Raw genomic sequence first — 27,060 nt, 5'->3', positions numbered from 1 at the left:
AAGTGTGCAGCGTCCACCTGGATGATGCGACTGCATCCATATTGTGGTAAAACGTCCAAATACACACCAGCTTATTGGTGTAGAGGAGAAAGAGTGAAGCCAATCAATGTATGGGGTAGGCTTGGGCGGTATCCAAATTTTGATACCGTCAAACCTCCCCCTATTTTACCTCGATATACGGTATTACCCTGAATAATTAAAAAAATATGACATAAGGCTGAGACAGCATCACCAAACTATTGGCTTGTGCCTAAACCATTCAGAAACTGAATACCAAACACTAATACTGAAACAATAACAAAATGACATGCACAACAATATTAACAACTTTTATTAGCAACAAATAGCAATAGTCAAACATAATTAAATACAGAACAGTTATTGCGCAGAGATGCGCACACAAATCAATAAAATCACTAGGGGTGTGCACAGATATTATTATTATAATATTCGTTCGGCTATTTATTATTGGATAAGTAAAAATGATATTCGAATTTCGACATATTTTTGCTTGCCATAAAGAAAAGAAAAAAGGGAAAAAAGTCCACAATAAAACCTAATTCGGTCACTTTCTGTGATTCTCCACGGCATATTTGAAGATGTATGAAAGCGAAAAATAATTAATGAATGAATAAAAATCTGCAGTCTTCTGCAGTACTTTAAATATGCCGTGGAGAATCACAGAAAGTGACTGCATTCAAGAACATTGTTCTGGTGTCTCTCAAGCAACGAATAAACACTGCAGTGAAAACTCCTCTTCTCGCATCTGCCCTAGACCCTCGGCACAAAGATCTCCGGTTTCTCGATGAAAACATGAGAGAAGTAAGAAAAAAAAACTTTTTTGAACATTATCAGAACATTTTCCTTGATGCGAGACGAGTGGTGCGTCACCAACAATGAAGAGGATGCAATGCCCACTCGTCGGAAAAGATCTTCTTCTTCTCCAGTTCTTCAGCGATGATTACAGAGAGTCCAGCCGAGACTAGTGGGAACAGTTCTTGCTGGAGCCATGTATTCCACCAGATGAGGATCCCATTCAGTGGTGAAACAAAAACACGAAGCGCTTCACAAAACTTATTCGCTTAGCACACCGTTATTTGTGAGTCCCGTCAACGTCTGTGCCGTCAGAGCGCGTTTTCGCCGCGGCCGGCCTTATTTTTAACAGACTAAGGAGCCGACTTTCCCCCGATCAAGTTTACATGCCCGTGTTTCTTAACAAGAACATGTAAAACAATGGAAAAAAAGCAAAAAAGATTTGCAGACCGTTTCAAAGTTAAGTGTAAGCTACATTCTTGTGCAATGGCATAATTGCTGCAGGCTGCTTTACGTTTTTTCTTTAATTTTTTTTTTTTTTTTTTTTTTGCTTTTAATCTGTAGGCTACTTTTGTTTGTTTGCGTTGTTAAAGTTTTTCAGCTACAAAACACGATGTGTAATGTTCAAGCTTATTGTGTGTAAGCTTGTTCCAAAATGACAGAAACAATAAATGTTGCTGAAAAATAACTTAATTTAAATAAACGAATATTCGAATATTCGTTTTTTGTGAGCTCAAAATTATTCGAATGTGATATTTGCGGAAAAACGGCCATCCATAAAAATCACACTGCACGAACAACTTTTAATAACAAAGAGCAGCTTATAAAAAAAGAGCGAATAGACCCACAACACTCAATCAGAGTTGAATTAAAAAAAAAATTATATATATATATATATATATATATATATATATATATATATATATATATATATATATATATATATATATATGTATGTAATAAAACATTATATGCAATATGATGCAATATGTTTAAATAAAAACAACTTCTTTCCAGTCTTCTTTCCAAAATAGTTTTTAATGAAAACCAAATAAAAATACCCGAATCCATTAAATAAATAAAAAATAAACAGTGCCAATAGGAACGAATGTCAAGTGGCATACAATCTAGTCAAGATTTTTCGCTAGGGCACGTTGTGGACCGACAACTTTACCTGCGGTGCTGAAAACCTGCTTCGATGGTGTGCTTGTGGCACAGACGCACAGGTACTTTCGTACCACTCGCGACATCTGGGGAAAACACCAGTCAGCATTTTTCCATGAATGAAGTGGGTCCTCGTCTCCTTGAGTAACTGGCTCTAAACAGTAGGCTGTTATTTCAGCTCTGATTCGGTCCTCTACATTGACAGGACCTGCCATTGCATCGGCTTTTTTTTTTTTTTTGCAGCATATTCCCAGAGTCATCTTTTTTCGTGAGGGCACAATTTGCAAATAGCCTCGTCCTTATTGACTACCTCTCCCTTCTTGTTCGGTCTAAACCCGAAATACTGGCAAACTGCAGAATTTATGTTCTTTTTTTTGAGACTAGGTCACTCGGTGCGCAACTCGCCATCTTTTCCCCTCCTCTTTCTTTCTCCTTGTCTCGTTGTCACGCGATGACAACCATGCATACACATTTTTAGGCATTAAATAAATTATATTTAATATTTAATCCTTGTCTCCTATATAAGTGCATTGTTTTTTTTTTATTGTTTTTTTATTAACGGTATGACTGTATTGGAACTGATACCGTTGCTATTTTTAGAGCCCGCGGTATACCATATTACCGTATTACCGACCAAGCCTAGTATGGGGATGATTAGGAGGCCATGATGGTCAGAGGCCAATGGGGAAATTTGGGGTTTTTAATGATAATAGAGAGTCAGGACTTTGGTTTAATGTCTCATCTGACCCCAGAAGATTAATTCTACTGACAGTTATAAAGTTTCAAGTAGTTTTAGATCGTTTGTTGTAATAGAAACAATCTTTAGAATAAAAATGGAGCAGCAAATGGGGGACAATTTTTTTCAACAAAGTGTATGTAAGATAATGTTGTAGTTGATGAAACATTGAATAGTTCTCCTTGTAGAAACATGTGGTTTGTGTATGTAATGTTTTAAAAATGATATTTTTACATTTGCAGGAAGTTTTAGTTCATAAAATTGTATCAGAAAGAACCAACTTTTTTCAGGTTTCTGACAAGTAAACTTTTTGCTTTTATTTTAGAGTTTATTGAAGAAAGTGAGGAGAACAAAAAATGGAGTGAAGTTGAGGAGAAAAATCATGTCAAAACTGGAGAAAAACCTTTGAGAGCTAAGAAAACTTTCACATGCACTCAGTGTGGAAAGAGTTTCACATACCAATGTCATCTTGATTTTCACATGAGAATCCACACTGGAGAGAAACCGTTCACTTGTAAACAATGTGGGAAGAGTTTTACACAAAAAAAAAGCCTTACGGCACATATGAGGATCCACACTGGAGAAAAACCTTACAAGTGTTCACATTGTGACAAGAGATTCAGTGATTCAGGAGACCTGAAAAAACATGAGAGGATCCACACTGGACCAAAACCTTATGAGTATTCACATTGTGACAAGAGATTCAGACACCCATCGTTTCTGAAAACACATGAGAAGATCCACACAGGAGAGAAACCTTTTGAGTGTTCACACTGTGACAAGAAATTCACTCAGTCAGGATACCTGAAAATACATGAGAGAATCCACACTGGAGAAAAACCTTTTGAGTGTTCACACTGTGACAAGAAATTCACTCAGTCAGGATACCTGAAAGTACATGAGAGAATCCACACTGGAGAAAAACCTTTTGAGTGTTCACACTGTGACAAGAGATTCACTCAGTCAGGAGACCTGAAAACACATGAGAGGATCCACACTGGAGAGAAACCTTTTGAGTGTTCACACTGTGACAAGAGATTCAGTAGGTCAACAGAACTGAAAATACATGAGAGGATCCACACTGGAGAAAAACCTTTTAAGTGTTCACACTGTGACAAGAGATTCACTCAGTCAGGAGACCTGAAAACACATGAGAGGATCCACACTGGAGAGAAACCTTTTGAGTGTTCACACTGTGACAAGAGATTCAGTAGGTCAGCAGACCTGAAAACACATGAGAGGATCCACACTGGAGAGAAACCTTACAAGTGTTCACATTGTGACAAGAGATTCAAACAGTCATCACATCTAAAATCACATGAGAGGATCCACACTGGAGAGAAACCTTTTGAGTGTTCACACTGTGACAAGAGATTCACTCAGTCAGCAGACCTGAAAACACATGAGAGGATCCACACTGGAGAGAAACCGTATCACTGCACTGAATGTGGGAAGCGCTTCAGTAATTCATCTGCTCTACACATACATACAAAAAAATATCACAGTAAGGCCCCGTACAAACAAAGATGCCTTTAGCTGTATATGTACAAATTTTGTATGTTATTGGTGTGTCCTCTAGACGGATCTGGTGTTTTGGCAGCATGAAACTGCAAATTTTTCTTAACTGGTCCCAGAGTGGATCGATCTGATGCAGAGGTGGGTAGTAACGAGTTACATTTACTTCGTTACATTTACTTGAGTAATTTTTCGGGGTAACTAATACTTTTCGAAGTATATTTGAAGTTGGGTACTTTATACTCTTACTTGAGTAAATTTTTTGGGAAAAATCTGTACTTTTACTTCGTTACTGTGGGCGACGCTACTCTCATTACTTTATCTTAATGCAATAAATGTTATAAATGCTTCAGGTAATTCCAAACGCGCCGTCTACTTTTCTCTGGGAAATGAGCGATGCCCATTTGTGAATGATTCATTCTTTTGAGTCAATTCTGTTCAAAGGCTTGTTCAAACCAATTGGCAAACAAGTGAATTGGTTCATGAATCAGCAGCGTTGAAACGTGGCTATGGAACTGCACTGAATTGAAAGCAAATCTGCAAAGGCTATTATTTGCTTGCGATGGAGATCCTTATTAGATGAACACAGCGTGTGCTGTCTACTGTTTAACAGGTAATAACTTGGGCTACATTCATTTACAGTACACGATACCGCTGTGACATTAGTTTGTTGTACGTGTGTGGCTTATATCAGAGGGGAGTCAAGCTGAATGCAGTTTCCAAAAGACAAAAAATAGCAGATTAAAATTGTATTAATTTTAATACAATCACACAGGTGCGAGTACGTTCAGCGAGTCATATCATCAGCTGCTAAATTCAGATCTGTGATCGCTTGCTGGCACTGAGCCAGATACAGACACGTTTTTACAGCGCTGCGCATTATAACCAATCACACACGATTCTGTTGAGCTTATTAAAGCAGTGGCCAATCAGAGGTGTACCGATGAGTCATCGCTGAAATGCCGGTGCTTCCTTCACTCGCTCACTGACTGAATACCTCTTTCTGGCGAATTCTCTCGTCAGAAACAACAAAGTGCAGATGTGTGTACAAATCTATAATTAAGATATTGATTTCACAGTGTTAACAGTTTCAGCGATTTTAATGGGAGTTTCTGAGAGTGATTGAACTGTAGACTGTCAGCGAAAATGATCTTTGATAATGTAAATGTTATTTGCTCTCTTTCTGAACAATGAAAGATTAGTAGCAATATTTATATCACATTAACTTTCAATGTTAAATTCACATTTAATATAAAGTCAGTCGTATTAAAATATGTTATGGCATGACACCTATATCTGTTATTTAAGTAAAAAAAAAAGGGTTTTATAATAAATTACAGAAATTGGAGTAAAGGCTGATGAAATATATACATTTATACACACACACGTACATTACATACATTTTATCTATATATTGAAATAAAAATACTTTTACATTTACTTGAGTACAGTTTTTGGGTACTCTACCCACATCTGATCTGATGTGTTTACACTCTGCTTTTGAATAAATATTGTAGTATCATGCTACAGTGTACATTCTGTCAGCTGCGTTTCTGGTGTCTCTGTCTGTTTTTGTACAACATCACAAGCATTTACATCAGTGTTAACTCTGCTTTAGAGTTCTTCTCATGGGTCACTGCACTTATTCACAGACACAAAAGTACATTATTTGCATGTGCTTTAAAGCCTTGCTGGTTAAAAGTTTCATTCATGCGCTGGTCTGATGTATGCCTTTTCTGAGCGTCACATACACCCGGAAGCGTGCGCACCAAAAAGCCTGTCAAACAGCGCCTGATCTCTGAACTAAGTTATCTTTTGTGCTTATACTGTCAAAACACAGAAGGTTTACAAGTAGACTAATAATAAAATGAAAGTAAGCAGTTGAGATGGAACCTTTTTGTGCAAAAAGTTTTCTGGAAAACAATTCCATATTCTCTCTGGTTCGCTAATGTGTTATTTCACCAACACTTCATGGCCTATGCCTTGATGGTATGGTATGGTAGTTTGTGCATTTCCATGTTGCGTTTTGTTTCGTGTAAGATACTTTGTGTTGTACGTTGCCATGACATTCAAATGCACACAAAACTTCTATGATGGTACCTCAACCTTTCACAGACACACCGTGAAATTAATGTTGAATTGATTTGCTTGTTAAGGTATTGTAAACTCATGAGGAAAGAAAAACTTAAAAGCATACTCTATCTTAAATCTTCTGGTTACATTATCCTAAGCGATTGTATCCTGTTTTATGGTGTCCCCTTATACACCTTTTACCTATTTATTTATTATTCTCAGATAGGTAAGGAAAGTCGACTCTGGACAAAACTATAAGCATTTCAAAAATACTTACAACTTGCTCAGCAGACTTCCCTGTGGTCAGTTCTTGCTTACGGCTCTTAAATCACTACTCTTGTAGACAATAACTTGTTAATCATAAAATACAAGTTTTATTAAAGTTAACAAAAGTTATATCAAAGTACAATAGTAAAGTTACAAAATCAAGGTATAATCAGCTGGTTTCAGGCGTCGAAGGGATACTGCGCTTGTTCAGTATCCGTCTGTCGAGTCGCTCTCTCAGTCTTTTATACGGAGACGGTCCACCGTGGCTGCCAAGCTTTCTCCTGCTGTCGTCACCTGGAGTGCTGCCAACTCCTCCGTTAAGGCTTTCATTTCCTTGCGTTGCATTGCTTTCCAGTACCTTCGAGCCCCTTTTCTCCCCTTTTTCCTCTTTATCGTCTGTAAAATACACCTTAACTACTATATTGTCCATTTATAATCAAAACTACTTCTAATACATAAGTGTTTCTACTCTAATACATTCCTTACATTCATTTCATGCATATACGCAGTTGTCGTGATGTTAGTGAAGTTACACAATACATTTTCCATATATCATTAATCACTGGGTTACATATTTGGAATTAAGCATAAGCATTATTACTACCTGGGTTACAGTATATCAGTCTATAGCACATTAAGCATTAATCAAGACAGTATAATTGCAAAATCATCACATACATTAACAATCCTCTCGTCGCTAGAAAATATAATTTAGCAATTCAGTATTTAAACTGTATTTAATAAAAGTTGTGGGGCAGCATTGACAAGTTTATTTTCTCCTGGATGTGTGAGCTGCCCGATTTCCGATATGTGTGTGTGTCAGGAAGCAGCTCATTAATACAGAACGATAATTAAAGGCTCTAATGCACACTAGTATATGTGTGTATTGTAAGAGCTAGATGACGAATGATGGCATGTGATGTCATGCTAGTGGTGTCCCAATCCTTAGGGGAATATTTTCTCCCCTACCCCTTCACACTCTGTTTCAAGGGACAAGGGGAAGGGGTATGTGGAGTGGAAGGGGAAGGGGTATAAAATGGAATTGGGATTGGGCCTAAATCAACACTCATCAGCATAAGAGACAGACTCACTCTCAGGTATAACTAAAAAGAAAGCTTTTATTCTTTGCAAAGAAGGTCAGACAGTCATACAGCAACGCAGAGTGAAACCGACCCAGGATGAGGGCAGTCCTCCACCTTATATCCCTTTGCTGCTTCAAAGTCTTAGCAGCTGTAAGTTTCCATGGATAACATAAAACACACTCTCTGTGGTTTGTTTCTCACACATTTAGGACTTCTGCCGCCTTTCCAACGAAATTACCCGGAACATTTGTACCAGGAACTTTTTTTCCCAGGAACTTTTTTCCCCCAGACCTGTTGCTTTCTGGGTTTCCACCGCGGTGTAAAGTACCGGGAAGATTGGGCAAATAGACTGGTGACGTAGGTCTGCGCACAATATAAAGTTTTTAAACTTTAATGTTTTTATAAATAAACCACAGATTTGAGTTTTAAACAACTACATTCTCGCCTGGAATACTTTTAAAATTAAATTTCATGACACAATAAACAGTAATATTTTGAAAATGTTGATCCGAATAAATGGTGGTTGAACTCAACCAATGCTGCGTGAACTCAACCAATCAGGATGTTAAGCGCCCAAGTCTCGCCCCCAGAAGTTCCGGAACTTTGAAAAAGTACCACCTCGCCAGCAGGGACTTTCTGAGGGGCATTTTTTTACCCGGAACTTTATTTATTTCCTGGTTCCTGCAGTGGAAACACACTGAGTACCAGGCCAAAGTCCCTAGTTCCTGGGTAAAGTTCCTGCGGTGGAAACGCGGCATTAGGTGACCCTCTCAGGTCATCCTCAGGCATTGTTCCCCCACTATGTGGCCCAATGACCCTCTCAGGTCCTTCTCAGACATCTGTTTCCCCCCAGGTGTCGCCCTTCTGAACCCACACAGCAGTTCCAATAAAACACATGCATATATAAGCATACAGAAGCAGTGTTAAATGAATTTTTTCCACCACAATACATTAATCTGGCATCTGAAATCTGATTTTATGGCTGTTTAAGAGAAAAAAAATGTAATTAATACTTATAAATGGTCTTTGACCCGATATGGGACTCATTAGTGTTGGGCGATATGGTCATTTTTCAAATCGTGCATGTGTGGAGCAAGAGAGAGTCTCTATGTTCTTGTCATAGCATAACTATTTGGTGTTTAAAACCACACAGGTGCGCGAGAGAGAGCCTATGTAATCACAAATAAAAAAAAATATATATACTTTCAAGCAAACTAATAAACTAACGTTAAATATAAAAATACTGTTTAAAACAGCTAGTTCATATATAGTTGGACGCAACTGTCATATCACGCGTCCTGTGACAAATCTGCCGCATCTGCACACGGACGTTATCAGTCTAAATGTTCTGCAAAATCAGACAACGGTGAAAAACAATAGTAGATTTCATCAGGTCCAACAGTTTAACACTAATATTGGACATAAACGAACACGTTAAATATAAATTATTTGAAACAGGTAAGTTAATGTACTTGGAATAAAGTTGAACTGAACTGCATCAGTCATACAGCGCTCTGGACTGCTCCCCTCATGACGTCTCCGACGCACCGCCACAGAAACAAGAATGAGATGCATTCTAACATAACTGTGGCATTAAACTAAGTTAGTAAGGGCTCGTTTAAAATATTGCACACATACAGGTCATTCAGATTACTTGTTAAAGTGCAATGAAATACCTTCTATCTGCAGACGATGTACATCTGTTTGAGGATGGAGACTTTGTAATGGCCAAAACCCTGAGTTTTGTGCATGAAAATAATAACAAGGTGGCAGAGCGCAAACTTATTCATAGTTGTTCTCACATAGTCCTTCTACATCATCACCACATAGTGTGCGTTATAAATTTAGTGATCAGTCTCTTAAGAGTATTTATTTATATAGCCAAGAAAGAGTTAATCTCTCATGTATGAGAAGAGCGAATTGTCCTGAACCAGCCATTAAAGGCTATGTTTTTTTTCTGGCAATTTTCTAATAGGTAATAAACATTTAAACAGTTATCCATTGTATTTGATTTTGTAGGGTATTGCAAAAAATAAATATAATAAGGAAAAGTAGGTGATATCTTAGCAGTTAGCTACAGGTTAGCGATGAATCTTGTTTCTCCTACAATGCATTGCACGACGTCACATGAGGACAAACGAAAGCCCGCCTTGATACCATTGAGAGAGTGAGACCAGTAGTGAGAGTAGTAGCTAGTGAAAGAGATAGATAGATAGATAGATAGATAGATATCATAGCATAGCATAAATAGATAGTGAGAGATAGCATAGCATAACAGATAGCTTAGAGAAAGAGTAGATAATAAATAGACAACATGGTTTATTACTGTGTTTGTGGCGGGGGCAAGAACTCCAGCAAAACTGGACATAGGGTCCATTGTTTCCCCAAGGACAAAGGGATCTTCCGAAGCTGGGTGCAATTTGTCAAGATTAGGCGGGCAGATTTTTCAGCTAGCTCTGTCACCGCCTACTCGAGAATATGCAGCGCGCATTTCAAGGAGGAGGATTACCACTCAGGGGATGCCAAGATGGTCGCACTTTCTTTAAAAAGTATGAGGATGGCTAAGTTAATTCCTACCGCCGTGCCGTCTGTGAATGCAAACCTCTCTGCTTGTCCTGTCCCGAGGTCGAGAGACACCGTCTGCCGCAAGCGATATATTGCCACGGTAAGCATCATGCTAACATTAATGTTTACAAGCTGCGTTTTAGCTAGCTCTGTTTGTATTTTGCATACCGTGTTCCCTTTGACACAGCCTCCACTACAAGCATGATCACTCTGACATTAGAAGAGCATATTTCGTGATTCACGAATATGAGCCAAAACAAAATTGCCCTGAAGTAAATGTCCATAATATGGACATCGGGAATCGTCATGAAAGCTTCATGGCTAACGTTTAATGTTTGGATCAGTGGTGATGATAATCAAGCGGCTTTCACAATAGTGTGTTTCCGTTTTGTGTTAGACTGCTACGGTTCTCTTTCACATATATTTGACCGTAACCGTGTAGTGGAGGCTAAACGTTTAGGCTAGAGTTTACCCACCTCTGAAATGTCAGAAACAGTTTATCCACTTCTCACTTCAAAGTTTAGCTACCTCTCAGTAAATTCACTACCTCGTAGAGTTAATGCACCACATGTACTCTAGACATTTATAACCACTTATTATATTTGTTTTGGCAAGATGATGACCGATACCTCACAGCAGGAGACCGTGGACAGTGTAGACACTGGAGAGTGTCGATACTGGGGATCAGCCCTTGCCCTACTCCACTTCTGATGCTGTGACACAGTGTTATTTGAAGCCCCCCCGATGGTCTCGCGGTAAGTCTTGGGTATTTTAAGTGGTAGATATTCTGTCTAAATCATTGCCAGTATCTATGCAAGCAGGACATTTCCATACACATTGATTAAATTAATACATAGCCTACACCAAAACATAGCCGCTTAGATTTGCTATGATTGTCATGTTTGAGTATGTTTACTGCCTCTCCACAGCTGTGCAGGTTAACCTGAAGCCCAAGATGGTCAGCGTGGGCACACAGACGTCTTTCAGCCCACAAACCTACACTCCCCTCGCTAGTCCTGAACAGACAGATGATGAAGATGATGATAATGCCTCTGTTAGTGACTTATCGTGGGTGCCCGAAGAGCCGATGCATGTTTTGTTTGCCAAGAGGAGCTGATGGGCCTTCTGATTAGAAAATCAGAATATCTAATTACAATCTGATAGCTCTGACTGTCTTGCCAGATAATTTACAATGTATGTACCAGGCTGGCTTTAGTCTGTTGGTTTGTGATGGCATCATATTTGAGTGTTATACTGTATTGGTCATGTTGTGTTTCATTGAAAACATGAAACCAGTAATGTACAGTACTTAATCTATATTGAATCCTGATATACTGTTGATTACTCTTTTTCTTTTTTTTTTTACATATCTAGGTCTGTGCATCATGTGGCTACCACTGTTTCTGGCAAAACCAACCAATGCTCCACAGGAACATGCCGACCTGCAACCTCCTGTTAAGTGGGGCCATTCATTTCACTGGATGTTTGGCCACCCAGACATTAAGAATGTTGACTCTGTTTGGCCTGCAGTGCATCAGTGCGAGCAGTTTCTTTCGCCATCAGCACCGCTACACTATCCCTGTTATCGTTCAGGCCTGGCAAAACGATCAAGCAAAGAATTTTAGTGACCTACGGGCAATGGATGGCGGGCTAGTTCTTGCTGGTGACTGCAGGTAAACCAGTGTGAGAGCTCATAGACCAGTTGCACGTTTTGATTTTGTTATTTGTTATCATGTAGGGTGGCTTTAGTTGGCATTTGCAGATGACATGGTGGATTGTCTTTACAGACCTTGATTATTAAAAACTTGAAACATAGTTCAAATTTGTAATTAATTCCAGGTCAGATTCTCCTGGGCACTGCGCGAAGTATGGATCCTACTCTCTGATAGAGGACAGAGTGAACAAGGTGGTGGATGTTCAGCTTGTTCAGGTAAACCTGATGTTATTAGACAAAGAAATGAACTCTGCAATTTGGTAAACTGATTGTATCTTAATATAACATCTTTCCACTAGTACAACGATGCATAGAGCTTTATTGTGTATTGCCTAACTAGAGTACGGTGTATCATAATACCTGGACCAGCAACGTGTCGGTTCATTCACGCCTCCTTCAACAACACCAGCATTCTTTTGATGTGTGGCACATTGCCAAAAGTATGTATCCATTGTTGGAACCTTGAAGCAGTTTTTGTTAGTGCATATCAATTAATACCATTTGTTCTAAAACAGGTCTGGGGAAGGCATTGGATGCAGCTTCAAAAGAGTGTGACCAACTACAGTTGTGGAGGCCTGCTATAGTGAATCACCTCTGGACTGCAGCCTCAACCCCAGATGGCAACCCAGCGGTCATGGAGGCCAAATGGAGAAGATTAGTCAACCACATCCAGGACATTCATGACCATGACACCCCTGCCTTCTCTAGTTGTGCCCATGGCCCTCTAGACGGGGATCAGCGCATAAAGAGTGGTTGGACCCAGGTACAGTACACACAGTATGTGGTATTATGCACGCTCTACAGTTTTGTTGTATTTGCTGTCTGAGTGATTGTTTGGATGCTTTGACATGTGACCTTTGTGATGAAATTCATGTTCATTCACTGGCAATCTCATAACATTTTGTTTACTGTTTATGTCTGCTATAATTCATATGTGTATCTGTCTGCCTCCCTGTCTTGGTCTTTGCAGGCTCATTGGCAGCAGTAAAGTTGGAGAACATAATCATGAGGACTGCCTTACTGAAAGATGTTCGACAGCTGTCTCCACAGCACCAGACCTTCTCCCTTGAGGCTTACCACTCCCTCATCTTGCACTTCGCGCCCAAGCACACAGGGTTTTCATACCTTGGGATGTATAGCAGGTCAGTGCTATCCAATGGAATAATCCTGCCAATTATTATGCAGTTTATAGTAATAATAGTACCTATTATCATGCCTATTGTAGTATTTTGTCATGCATACACCAAGTTAAAAAAATTCTCAAATGTGTTATTTTGTAGGCTTCTCTTAGCGGCACTGCATTATAATCACAATGCCAACCGCGAGACAGCACGGAGAAGTGATGGGACGGAGAAGTACTGCGTGCGGTATCCGCGCTTCAGAAAAGGTGCCCATGTGGTGCTTCCCATCAAAGAGGCAGCCTCATACGGTAAGCAGTGTCATGCAGTTCTATCATATTTTGAGATGGTGCACGATACATCTGTAATCAGTGGCAATGATCTTTATACAGTATTATTATTATGTCTGCAGGTTATGCAACATCATTAATGAAGGCCCTTCGGGAAAGCTACACCAATTCACCTGCAGCTCTTCGAGAGGTTAGCAACAATTTGTCCTCCGATGCACCCGCCCCCATCGCCAAATCCTTCGAACAGGTTCACAGACAAATCCAATGATTTAGTTGTAAGTATTTATTTTAGTTAGTTATCTTCTTTCCCTCTGTCCATGTCACCTAATTTGGTGGTGGTTTCCTGCATGCTGCATGGTTTGTTTTTTCTTTGTGTGCTGTTGCTTTAGTTTTACTTTGCACAAAATTATTACTTTTTTCTATCTTTGTAAGTGGCAATAATTGTCGCTGTACCCCATTCAAGGGGTCCTGCATGCTGCATGTCTGCTCCTCTGTCTGTTATTTGCATGAAATTTGTTGTATGTAATTCAAAATAATTTACCAATCATTTTACCTGTGCCTTGTCAACCTCTGTGTGCGTTGTTGTCTTGGCTCACTGTGTGTTTGCTTGATGTGCTTTTGCGTGTGTGTGTATGTGTGTGTGTGTATGTGTGTGTGTGTGTGTGAGAGAGAAACAAAAGAAACTGTGCAAACGTTTCAGGTCAGTAATCTTCGTCCTTGTTCAGTAAATGTTCAGTAACCGTTACAAGCAATGCCAATAAACTGTGTTTTCTTATCAAAATTCATGTGTTCTGTGTACTTTATAACATTTTAAGGGCAATTGGGGGATCACAACAGAATAAGCAATTATTTTTGTTCATTTTCATCCAAACGAGGCCATTGAAAGCCCTGATAGGTCTGGTCACCACTTTGAAATTGTTGTCTGATGGTTGAAACCACAAAAGAGGGTAGAGGCTTCCTTATACTCCTGCCTAAAACTCCATAAGCCCAGCGTATAGCCTGCCTGTACGCAGTGTACCGGTATTGCCTAGGGTTAAGAAGGAAAGATTCTTAAGTTTAAAACTGTAAGTAGGTTGGAAACGTCATTTTAAGCCCGTCTCTCATGCATGTTTATTGTGTATGCAAAACATCTCCTGTCACCTATAGCTGTTGTTCAAAAGACAAGTGTAAAAAGATTGGTAAAGTAAACAAACCATGAACATACTCGTGCGTGCTGGCTTGAAGGGGACCATGATCCTGCCTGAAGTGTTAGTATGCTATGTGTAGCACAAACGGATTCAGGCAGCATGCGTCAAATCCAGGATGCTGCGTTAGGCACGTTACATCTGCTGGCCGCGGGGTGAGGTCCTCGACCAGCGACCAAAACGCTCTCACCTCCCTACAACACAAGCTCTCCACCACAGTTTCCATGGGACGACACCGCCCACACAGACACCTACCAAACACAGCAACACAGACGCATACTACTCACTCCCTCTACCGGTAAGCCTGAGGGTGTCAATGACAATTAATCAATTAGAGGAAAACTAGTTGGCACTATCAACAATAATCACACTGAAGACATGACCAGCCGTCTGCGTCGGCTACGTTTGCAAACAACATTTTCACCGGAGAAGGAAATAAAAGCTTAGAAATAAACAGTAGGGGTTCACAGGTGGGACTGTCAAGCTAGCCCATAGCTAATCACTGGCACTAGATATAAAGAAAACGTTGACTTTTATTCGGTGCTATTCACTGACAGTAAAAAAAAGTTGTTATTGTATGCACTGCTGTTCACAGACTACTAGCTCCAGCGGTCATTGCTGCGTTTCTAAATGGTAGCAACTCACCAGGACACTTTACCAACTCTCCAGTCATTCTCCTCTGATCATGCATTTATTTGTCTTTGATTGCCATCGGCTCTCGGTATTTCCTCATTCACCCTGTCACGTCTAAACGGTTCGAAATTATATGGCTGTGGGCCATCATAAATGTTAACTGTGGGTCTTTCCACCTCTTCCTCATCCCAGTTAGACGCCATAGTCACTGAGTGCTAGAACTAGCTCTAGTAGCTGAGCTGCAAGGCTGGGGCTACCTTCCAGCACGTCTACCTCATGTGACGTCATCGCCGAATTGCGTAAAAAATAACCGTTACTTACCAAAAACTACAAAAACTGGACTTTAACACCATTTTGGAGACATTTCTAACTTTATATACATTGTAACGCCTGTGTTATACTTTCCGCATGAGCAATCCGGACACAGACACGGCCAGCGCGGTCGCAGACTTCTTCAATTTATACTTCTGAATGCGCAGGCTGATGGTCCGCTCTACAATTACCCAGAATTATTGCACATCTGACTGTCTTTTATATTCTTTTACTGACGGATTGCACAGGTTCGAGTAGCAACGAGCTTCTTCACTCTGCCTGCACATGTGCAATTTTGTTTTTGAAGCCTATTGACCAGGCGCCCCTGTCCGCGCGGTCGTCTGCTCAGAGCCTCTGCACACACTCTTCAATGACGATTTTTACATCACGCCTACCTAACGGTCCATAGCAGACTCAGAAAGTTTGACAGAGGTTTTAAGATGCAGGCTTGCATGACCTGACGTGCAACATTTCAGAAAATGTGCATTTACAAATGTGGCCTATTTTGATCCAAATATGGAAAGCTCTTTTGAATTTAATAATATGAGGTTCTCTCAGGAAATGTTTTGCCACATTTCTTCAATTAAGGATTGTTACATAGTGTATGGTGTTTCCATTTATCTGAACTTCTTCAAGTGAGTTGCGCGACAAAAAAACGAAAATCCAGCACTTCTCCATACTGATACTGCGACTATTCAGTTTGTACATGATCATTCGCTGGTATTTTTTGAATTTCTTTTTTTTTTTCTCCCTTAAAAAACAAATGTGTCCATTCTGATGCACAATTTTACCTTAAAGGCAATTTACCTAATGGCTGTTGATGACTATTTGAATTGAATTCTGCCAAAGTGCGCGCTTGTATGTGTTTGTTAAATGCTTATGCCAGTAGGTCTGCTCATGTCTGAAAATAATATATGAAGAAAAAAAAAAGCACATAAAAACATAGCGTATATTTCATTAGTAGCATTTGTTTTTTATAAAAAAAAAAAAAAAATTGTAAAAAGTATCATATTGGTATCGGCAATACTGACCCTATATGTATTTGGTATCGGATCGATACCAAATTTTGCAGTATCATCCAGTTCACCAAATCGAACTGAATCGTTTGAAACAGTTTGCATCTCCAATAAGCATTAATCCACAAATTACTTACGCTGTTGACTATTTTAACTTGACTGACACTCCCTCTGAGTCAGAATAAACCAATATCCCGGAGCAATTCATTTACTCAAACAGTACACTGACTGAACTGCTGTGAAGACTGAACTGAAGATGAACACCGAGCAGAGCCAGATGACGAACGAACACACCCACTGCTTGAGCAGTTCTCGAGTCAAGAACCGGTTGCATTGGTTTTCAGATCACCAGTACACTGAACCGAAAACCGTTTCTTTCGGACGCGTCCAAAATGAATTTTTGATTAATGTTTCTGATATGTATATTGTAGATTATGTATAGGCCAAATGGGTTTTCAGGGAAGTTGGACAATAGTTAAGACTCTAAACACTCTATGTTTAATAGGAATAAGGGATGATTTATGAAATATCTGCACTGTATTTATAGTTAATAATGACACATTCACAAATTGAGCTTGTAGTAAATGGAACATGAACATGAGTAGAGCAGCTGATGATACTGAACTGCAGCACATGCCGGTTAGAGCGATTCTCGTTCTTGAGTCAAGAACCGGTTGCATGGGTTTTCGGATCATCATTACAATGAACTGAAAACCGTTTCTTTCGGACGAGTCCGATTCGAGACCCGAGAAGCTGATGATACTGTGCATGTGTGATTCAGCGTGAAGCAGACTGACTCACAGCGCGTCTGAACTGAAGTGATTCTTTTGGTGATTGATTCTGATTCTGTGCTAATGTTATGAGCGCGGGTAAACCGAAGGCTTGAATGAAGGGCAATCTGGGGAAATGTAAATTCATTCAATAACAAATACATTGCAATGGATTATGTATAGTAAGTGGATCATGGTTTCTGCGCTGATCACACCTAATTTATTTACTTTATATGTTCAATACTTAAATCCTCGAATGCTCATTATTGATGTTACTGTATTTGGGGGTGTTGTTGCAAAACTTAATTGTAAACTTTTCATGATTATGGGGTTTTTAACTGACTAAAGTTATGATTACTGACTTTATATATTTGAATGTTTGATAGACGTGACGCCATTACGTCGTCGCCAATCACGGTTGAGCCTCCTGCCTGTTGGTGACGCTGTTGGACAGTGTTTTCTCTACTTCCTGTTGGCCTTCTGTAGCTAATCGTAGCTCCGTGTAGCTGTTTTTATTTTATTTTATTTTTTCTCTATAATCTTTCTTACTATCACTGTCTGTTTTTTTTTTTAAGTTGTAAAATATAACTTAATTCACACCATATTTCTGATATTATCGGATATATTTATTTCTGATATATGTACACCTGCAAAGAGTTAGCACTCATTAGCTTGTCATTAGCGTTTTCTTTTCTCCTCTCCTCTCCTCTCTCACGCTGCAGTTTTTCACAAGTTCATCAAACAACCGCAGTAAGAATATTTCATCAAGCACGGTGAGTAATGGCTTCGCCTGCTATTGTTATTTGCACCTCTTGCCACATGTACAGTTTATCTATCTCTGTCGCTGATGAGGGATTCACATGTGATAAATGCAGGGAAATAGTTAGGCTGACAGAGAAGATTTCAGAATTAGAGACACGCATCCAAACTTTAATTGAGGACCGTAAGAATGTTAGGGCTCTAGATACGGCTTTGTATGTGTCTAGCTCAGGGATTCCTGTACATTGTCCGATTCCAGCAACAGAGCCCCTGCAGCAGGGCAACTGGGTGACGGTGAGGCAGCGTAGTCGTGGGTCAAAACACCGCTCTTCTGTTCCGATCAAAACATTAAACAGGTTCTCCCCACTCAGTGATGCACCTACTGAGAAACCTGATGAAAGTGCTCTAGTTATTTGTGATTCTATTGTACGGAACGTGAATATAGAGACACCAGCCACCATAGTCAAATGTTTACCGGGAGCCAGAGCGCCTGACATCTTGGCAAATTTAAAAGTGCTGGCTAATGCTAAACGTAAATACAGTAAGATTGTTATTCATGCTGGCGCTAATGATGTTCGACTTCGCCAGTCGGAGATCACTAAAAATAACTTTAAAGAGGTGTGTGAACTTGCAAGCACGATGTCGGACACTGTAATATGCTCTGGTCCCCTCCCTGCTTACCGTGGTGATGAGATGCATAGCAGATTGTCATCACTCAATGGCTGGATGTCTAAGTGGTGCCCACAGAATAACATAGGTTATATAGACAATTGGACGAGCTTTTGGGGCAGACCTCACCTGTTGAAAAGAGAGGGTCTTCATCCCTCCTGGGGTGGCGCCACTGTTCTCTCTAGAAATATGCCAAATAGTCTTAGTGTTTATACTTGACTAACTGGGGCCCAGGTCAGGAAGCAGACAGACTGGCTAAACCGACCATCTGCTAGCTGCATCACGTCACAGAGGTCAGCTAATTCTCAGCACATAGAGACTCTTTCACCTAGATATCACACTATAGAGACTGTGTCCGTTCCCCAAACTAGAAAATACAAAAAACGTCCAAACCAAGTTAAGGCTAACAATTTAATTGAGGTTCAACAAATAAAAAACAAATGCAATATGGATAAACAAATGATAAAGCTTGGCTTATTGAATATCAGATCCATTTCTACGAAAACACTTTTTGTAAATAACATGATAACTGATCATAATCTAGATGTGCTCTGTTTGACAGAAACCTGGCTAAAACCTGATGATTACATTATTTTAAATGAGTCCACCCCCCAAGATTACTGTTATAAACATGAGCCGCGTCTAAAAGGCAAAGGGGGAGGTGTTGCTTCAATTTATAACAACGTTTTCAGGATTTCTCAGAGGGCAGGCTTCAAGTGTAACTCGTTTGAAGTAATGGTGCTTCATATAACATTATCCAGAGAAACCAATGTTAATGATAAATCCCCTGTTATGTTTGTACTGGCTACTGTATACAGGCCACCAGGGCACCATACAGACTTTATTAAAGAGTTTGCTGATTTTACATCCGAGTTAGTTCTGGCTGCAGATAAAGTTTTAATAGTTGGTGATTTTAATATCCATATTGATAATGAAAAAGATGCATTGGGATCAGCATTTATAGACATTCTGAACTCTATTGGTGTTAGACAACATGTTTCAGGATCTACTCATTGTCGAAATCATACTCTAGATTTAATACTGTCACATGGAATTGATGTTGATAGTGTTGAAATTATTCAGCCAAGTGATATCTCAGATCATTATTTAGTTCTGTGCAAACTTCATATAGCCAAAATTGTAAATTCTACTTCTTGTTACAAGTATCACAAAATACCACAAAAGACTGCTTTTTAAGTTATCTTCCTGATGTATCCAAATTCCTTAGCAATATCCAAAACCTTGATGACGCAACAGAAAGTATGGACTCTCTCTTTTCTAGCACTTTAAATACAGTTGCTCCTTTACCCTTAAGGAAGGTTAAGGAAAACAGTTTGACACCATGGTATAATGAGCATACTCGCACCCTAAAGAGAGCAGCCCGAAAAATGGAGTGCAGCTGGAGGAAAACAAAACTAGAGGTATTTCGTATTGCTTGGTTGGAAAGTAGCATATCCTACAGAAAAGCATTAAAAACTGCTAGATCTGATTACTTTTCTTCTCTTTTAGAAGAAAACAAACATAACCCCAGGTATTTATTCAATACAGTGGCTAAATTAACGAAAAATAAAGCCTCAACAAGTGTTGACGCAACACCACAACAGTAATGACTTTATGAACTACTTTACTTCTAAAATCGATACTATTAGAGATAAAATTGCAACCATTCAGCCGTCAGCTACAGTATCACATCAGACAGTGCACTATAGACCCCCTGAGGAACAGTTCCACTCATTCCCTACTATAGGAGAGGAAGATTGTATAAACTTGTTAAATCATCTAAACCAACAACATGTATGTTAGACCCTATACCATCTAAGCTCCTAAAAGAGGTGCTTCCAGAAGTCATAGGTCCTCTTCTGACTATTATTAATTCCTCAATGTCATTAGGATATGTCCCCAAAACCTTCAAACTGGCTGTTATTAAGCCTCTCATAAAAAAACCACAACTTGACCCAAAAGAACTAGTTAATTATAGACCAATCTCGAATCTCCCTTTTCTGTCCAAGATACTAGAAAAGGTGGTATCCTCACAATAATATTCCTTCTAGGAAAAATGGTATATGTGAGGATTTCCAGTCAGGATTTAGACTGTATCATAGTACTGAAACTGCACTCCTTAGAGTTACAAATGATCTGCTCTTATCATCTGATCGTGGGTGTATCTCTCTATTAGTTTTATTGGATCTTAGTGCTGCGTTTGACACAATTGACCACAGCATTCTTTTGCATAGACTTGAACACTTTGTTGGCATCAGTGGAAGTGCATTAGCATGGTTTAAATCGTACTTATATGACTGCCATCAATTCGTAGCAGTGAATGAAGATGTATCATATCGATCACAAGTGCAGTATGGAGTACCTCAAGGCTCAGTACTAGGGCCGCTACTCTTCATGCTTTATATGTTACCCTTGGGAGATATCATCAGGAAACATGCTGTTAGCTTTCACTGTTATGCTGGTGATACTCAGCTCTATATTTCCTTGCAGCCCGGTGAAACACACCAATTTGAAAAACTAATGGAATGCATAGTCGATATAAAAAATTGGATGAGTAATTTCTTACTGCTAAATTCAGAAAAAACAGAGGTGTTAATTATAGGGCCTAAAAACTCTGCTTGTAATAACCTAGAACACTGTCTAAGACTTGATGGTTGCTCTGTCAATTCTTCGTCATCAGTTAGGAACCTAGGTGTGCTACTTGATCGCAATCTTTCCTTAGAAAGCCACGTTTCTAGCATTTGTTAAACTGCATTTTTCCATCTCAAAAATATATCTAAATTACGGCCTATGCTCTCAATGTCAAATGCAGAAATGTTAATCCATGCATTTATGACTTCAAGTTTAGACTATTGTAATGCTTTATTGGGTGGTTGTTCTGCACGCTTAGTAAACAAACTACAGCTAATCCAAAATGCAGCAGCTAGAGTTCTTACTAGAACCAGAAAGTATGACCAAATTAGCCCGGTCCTGTCATCGCTGCACTGGCTCCCTATCAAACATCATATAGATTTTAAAATATTGCTTATTACTTATAAAGCCCTGAATGGTTTAGCACCTCAGTATTTGAATGAGCTCCTTTTACAATATACTCCTCTACGTCCGCTACGTTCTCAAAACTCAGGAAATTTGATAATACCTAGAATATCAAAATCAACTGCGGGCAGCAGATACTTTTCCTATTTGGCGCCTAAACTCTGGAATAACCTACCTAATGTTTGGGAGGCAGACACATTCTTGCAGTTTAAATCTAGATTAAAGACCCATCTCTTTAACCTGGCATACACATAACATACTAATATGCTTTAATATCCAAATCTGTTTTTGCTGATTTTTAGGCTGCATTAATTAGGTAAACCGGAACCGGAAACACTTCACATAACACCCTATGTACTTGCTACATCATTAGAAGAATGGCATCTACGCTAATATTTGTCTGTTTCTCTCTTGTTCCGAGGTCACCGTGGCCACCAGATCCAGTCTGTATCCAGATCAGAGGGTCACTGCAGTCACCCGGATCCAGTACGAATCCAGACCAGATGGTGGATCAGCACCTAGAAAGGACCTCTACTGCCCTGAAAGACAGCGGAGACCAGGACAACTAGAGCCCCAGATACAGATCCCTGTAAAGACCCTGTCTCAGAGGACCACCAGGACAAGACCACAGGAAACAGATGATTCTTCTGCACAATCTGGCCTGGAATTGAACTACTGGTTTCGTCTGGTCAGAGGAGAACTGGCCCCCCAACTGAGCCTGGTTTCTCCCAAGGTTTTTTTCTCCATTCTGTCACCGATGGAGTTTCGGTTCCTTGCCGCTGTCGCCTCTGGCTTGCTTAGTTGGGGTCACTTCATCTACAGCGATATCATTGACTTGATTGCAAATAAATGCACAGACACTATTTAAACTGAACAGATGACATCACTGAATTCAATGATGAACTGCCTTAACTATCATTTTGCATTATTGAGACACTGTTTTCCAAATGAATGTTGTTCAGTGCTTTGACGCAATGTATTTTGTTTAAAGCACTATATAAATAATGGTGATTGATTGATTGATTGACGGTTTACTGAATCGAACCGTTCGAAAAGAATCGAACTTCCCATCACTACATTGAAACCTTATGTGTCGATGGAGGACCGGGCTACAGTAGATTTGCACTTAGTAATAGACACTCAGAATAATCTTGTTTTCCATTTGCATTAAGATTATTTTTATTACCATGCTGGCATATAATTTCAGTTAAGTAAAATTTACTTAATTTAGATCCCAAGACTAAGTATATTATATCTTATATAGTTTTTTTATATAGAAAATCAATCTTTATTTTTTTTTTTTATATATATTTGTACTTGGGGGTGGAAAAGAAGAAGAAAAAACACTTAGTAAGAAGAGCATTTTTCCAGTGTGCATTAATGAAGTGTTTAAAAAGGGGGAGGAGACCAAAAGAAACTCTGGGTATACCATTACCCATGATCATCAGCTTCCGTTGATATGGATACGGAGCCAGCCCGCTTTGCAATTGGGTGATTTCTTCTGTGATTTCTCATTGCCCTCAAACCACTTTCCAGGTAAGTTATGAGGCTCGTAGAGTCTAGTTATTACGTAACAATCACGTTTTGCTGAAATGCTATACAAATTGTTGTCTTTCTTTGCCATTATAGATTCACATTGTTTACACGTTAGGGCAACAAATTAAAGCCGTCCAAAGTTTCCTCATTATTAGAAAAGAAACCTGTTAAATTAGGCTTGCTAAATGGCTAGCCAACTTTAACATAAGCTAACAACTCCAGTTATCTAGAGATGTTGTTTTATTTCGATCATCGTGGTTCACACACAACGTCACTGTAATAACAATATTATAACTTGATCTAACATTATACAGCACATAATGCTGCCTTTAAATCTGGGATGACGAACCCCAGACACATGTTACGGCTTTAAAAAAAAATTACGTGCCTTTTAACTGTCGCAAAGGAAATAGGAACAATGTGAATATGTATCTATTTATCTTAAGTATTTATAATAAAATGAGAAACTCACTATTAGGATACACTTTTAAATGATTATATCAAAATAATAGTACATAATTAACATTTTCTGTTGTTCTCCCTGCAGATCCTGTCAAACTCATCACCTGTCCTATAGCTACACCTGATTTTTAAACCCAACGGCACTTTTAAGAGTCAACCTCTATCTATTTATTTTCTATAGCTTACATCCTCTCTGTTCTCAATATCTATATTTCTGTCCATCTCTTTAATCTTTATCTCACAGTCTTTATCTATTGCTCTATCATTGTCTACCTGTCTTACCCATCTTTGTCAGTCTGTCTGTATCTGACTGTATTGCAATGGCCACCAAGCATAAACTTGATTCAAAGGATCCATAAATTGATTTCAAAAATTGTTCAGTATATAGGTTGAAAAGAAGAACAAGAATGGAGTGTGACGCCGCCTTCACACTGGCAGTTGAAATCGGCTCTGATATGGCTACGAAACGACCGGAAGTTATTCATTTCCTATGTAGATTCGCAGACCACATGTGAATGGCTACAAACCGGGTCCGAGCGAGTGCGGTGCAAAAAAAATCGTGTCCGCGATCAAAAAATGTAACTCTTGCGAAAGGCTATTCAGATACAGACAATATCAATCGTTCTAATCTCTCTGCCATTTTTGTTCTATGTCCGAAGCTTTTCAGCGGTGTAGTACGACGTCCACTGGGGGAGTATTGCGTATTACGGAGCGGATTTCAACTGCCAGTGTGAAGGCGGCGTGATAGCCTAACTTATTCTTGTTCTTCTATGTGTTGTTTTACAGCCATATATCCCACATTTGAGTGCTCCCTATCATCCAGTGTTAAGGTTCCTTTTACTGCAACCTCAACAAAACTAAATCCTCAAGAGGAATTTGGTAATTCATAGTGATGAATTTATGCATGTACAGTATAAAAAAAAATTGTTCATTCTAGTACTGATCAATTTACTTTTAATTGTTTCTTATCTACAGTACATTATACCTTACCACTTTATTTTTGTATTTCCTACTTTGAGGCTCTGATATTTTGGCGTCATGTCCTTCTGCTGCTCAGCCTCAAAGTAGCTCTGCATCATCATGGTCTTTTCGGCAGCAGAAAGCCTCAGAGTACTGGCAAAACCAATACCACCTAAAATGCCTTATTTCAAAAGAGGCTGTTGGTCATCCAAAACAAGCCTGCTGTTATTAAGGTTGGTTTTCATTAATACCAAACTTCAATTACGCAGGGTAGGTGACGTGTCTTTTGGGATGGGAGAAGATACATGTCTTTTGGGATGGGAGAAGACTTGGATACCCAGATGAAAAACACATTAATGCGAAAAGTAAATCTAGGATCTTCTTGCTGTGAGGTGACAGTGCTAAACATTGGGGCACTATAAAATCCTATACAATAAAATCAAACCTAGTAAAAGTGAAATAGCTTAAATAGAGTGTACATTATTTAATATGAGTTATTCACCTGAAATAATGTATTATATTATAATATTGTTTTCTTTTCTCCCAAGGTGCAGAGAGCGTCTTCCTGAGGAGTGGTTCTGTGGGGACTGGGATATATTGCATCACAAAAAACAGCCACTCCACAACAGGGAATGCCTGATTCGTGGTTTTATGAAGCCATCCCTCCAACCACATGCATCATCAAAGGGGAAGATGGATATTGCACCCATGAGCAAGGTACGTTCTTATGAAAGCTTTAATTTTGCTGTTCAATGTGTGTCTGCAATGATTGGTTTTCCTTTTTGACAGCTTGCATTTGTCCAACTGTGAAGATGCCAGACTGCTCCTGTGGAGGCACAAACTTCACTCTGTTACCAGGCAAACCGGTGATTATAATTACCATCAATGATAAAAAATAAAATTAAATGAATATATATATATATATATATATATATATATATATATATATATATATATATATATATATATATATAATAATTTTTTTTTGTAGATTTGATGTTTTTCTCACTAGTGTGCTGTGGCATTGTGCTTACAATTGCAGAAGTGTTAAAACATATGGAATAGCACATGATATTGTTATTAACTGAAACAAAGACAGATATGTTTTTATTTTTGTCCTTCACAAAGAAAAAAAAAATATTACCATCTTTCCAGCATGATGTCCAGTCAACACAGCAGTGTGGAATTTAGTGAATTAGAAAATATGTATATATTATAAAATATTATGATATAATGTGGGATTAAAGGAACTAGTGCAATGTCTCTCAACCATTCACAATGTGCAGAATTAACTAAGTATTGTAAAATTAATTGACCCCTGACTTGAAAGACCTCTTAAGAAGTGGATATTGGCCAGCCACCGTCACCAATTCCACACTTTATACACTGGATCATACTGTATCTCCGGGATTCTCCAGACAAGCCTTCGCAAAGCTGCTGGAGCATCGCACTAAGTGTGGAGGAAAAGTAAATGTAAATGTTATTACCATTTTATTATTAAAAAAAAATCCATAAGACTATATCACAAACAATATTTCATTCTATATATTTTCTAGTCTGGACCCATCAACGGCGATGAACTGCAGCGCAGCTTTTTAGAGCTTTCATATGCATCATTTGAGGAAGACCAGCTCTGCTGTAGTGACAAAATAGTTGTTACAATAATAACTGTAACCCCCACTTCAATTACTTCTGCCTACCAATTACAAAATCAAATTGAGAGAATAAATGCCATATATTAAATGACACCATTGCTTTAATTTGATTTGTCATGTTTGTTTAGTGTGTCATAGACACAGGGAAGAGGCACATGTGGGGACTCCCAATGGACAGCAGTGAGGGAAACTTCAAGGAGGGCTTCAAAATTGGATGAAGAGGGGATGGGGGTTGCTGCGTGTCGCAATGGGTTCCTTTTGAAAGTCCTTAATATGTACAGGGGAGAGATATTAGCCTACTCTCTGTACCTTCAAAAGGACAATTCTTCGCAATGGACTTGGCACACAAATACTGGCCATACCTGGAGAAAGTTGCTAGTGTCCTTCCTGCTCTTCAGGAGCTGACCACTATGAAACCCTTTCTCAGTGTACTGCATGCTCGAACCCATGCTACTAAATGTGAGGTGTGTGTAATATTTTGCCATCATATGTTCATTTGTAATATTTACAAGCACATTATTAATATGAAATTGAAGTTAAGCTACACAACATTATCTTGTCTTTTTGCATAACCATTTCTTGCATGGATTGTAATGCCCTTCGATGCAGATTGTGTTTTGTGATATTGGGCTACATTAATTAAATTACATTTAATTTCTTTCACTCTTTAATAAAGATTAATTGGAGTGGCAGGAACCAGGAAGGAGCAGGGACAACCGCCGGTGAGGAGG

At 39.1% G+C, this 27,060-nt stretch overlaps 2 protein-coding genes and 1 long non-coding RNA gene across 8 annotated transcripts in view; 1 reads left to right on the top strand and 2 right to left on the bottom strand.

The window, feature by feature from the left end:
- LOC127956120 (uncharacterized) overlaps positions 1-3,953 on the bottom strand; it is a 46,014-nt gene extending 42,061 nt beyond the window's left edge. Inside the window, exons 1-2 of the long non-coding RNA XR_008153486.1 lie at positions 3,807-3,953; positions 3,686-3,722 (exon numbers count right to left, since the gene is read on the bottom strand). This is a non-coding gene — a long non-coding RNA (uncharacterized LOC127956120). The remainder of the gene's footprint in view (positions 1-3,685; positions 3,723-3,806) is intronic.
- The window catches only part of LOC127955947 (zinc finger protein OZF-like), a 171,886-nt gene extending 166,134 nt beyond the window's left edge, over positions 1-5,752 (top strand). For 2 of the 3 annotated variants that reach the window (XM_052553635.1, XM_052553634.1), the window contains exon 2: positions 3,039-5,752. In XM_052553635.1, coding sequence (XP_052409595.1) covers positions 3,039-4,249 — 1,211 coding nt within the window. In that variant the 3' untranslated portion in view covers positions 4,250-5,752. The remainder of the gene's footprint in view (positions 1-3,038) is intronic. The other variant, XM_052553633.1, reaches the window with a different exon arrangement.
- Positions 1-27,060, bottom strand: part of LOC127956062 (gastrula zinc finger protein XlCGF7.1) — a 148,087-nt gene that overhangs the window by 103,281 nt on the left and 17,746 nt on the right. The gene's annotated exons all lie outside the window — the stretch shown is intronic.

The sequence above is a fragment of the Carassius gibelio genome, chromosome B4, assembly GCF_023724105.1.
Source record: "Carassius gibelio isolate Cgi1373 ecotype wild population from Czech Republic chromosome B4, carGib1.2-hapl.c, whole genome shotgun sequence".
NCBI lineage: Eukaryota > Metazoa > Chordata > Actinopteri > Cypriniformes > Cyprinidae > Carassius > Carassius gibelio.
The sequence above is the reverse complement of the archived record's forward strand: the minus strand, read 5'-3'. Positions and strand labels throughout refer to the sequence as shown.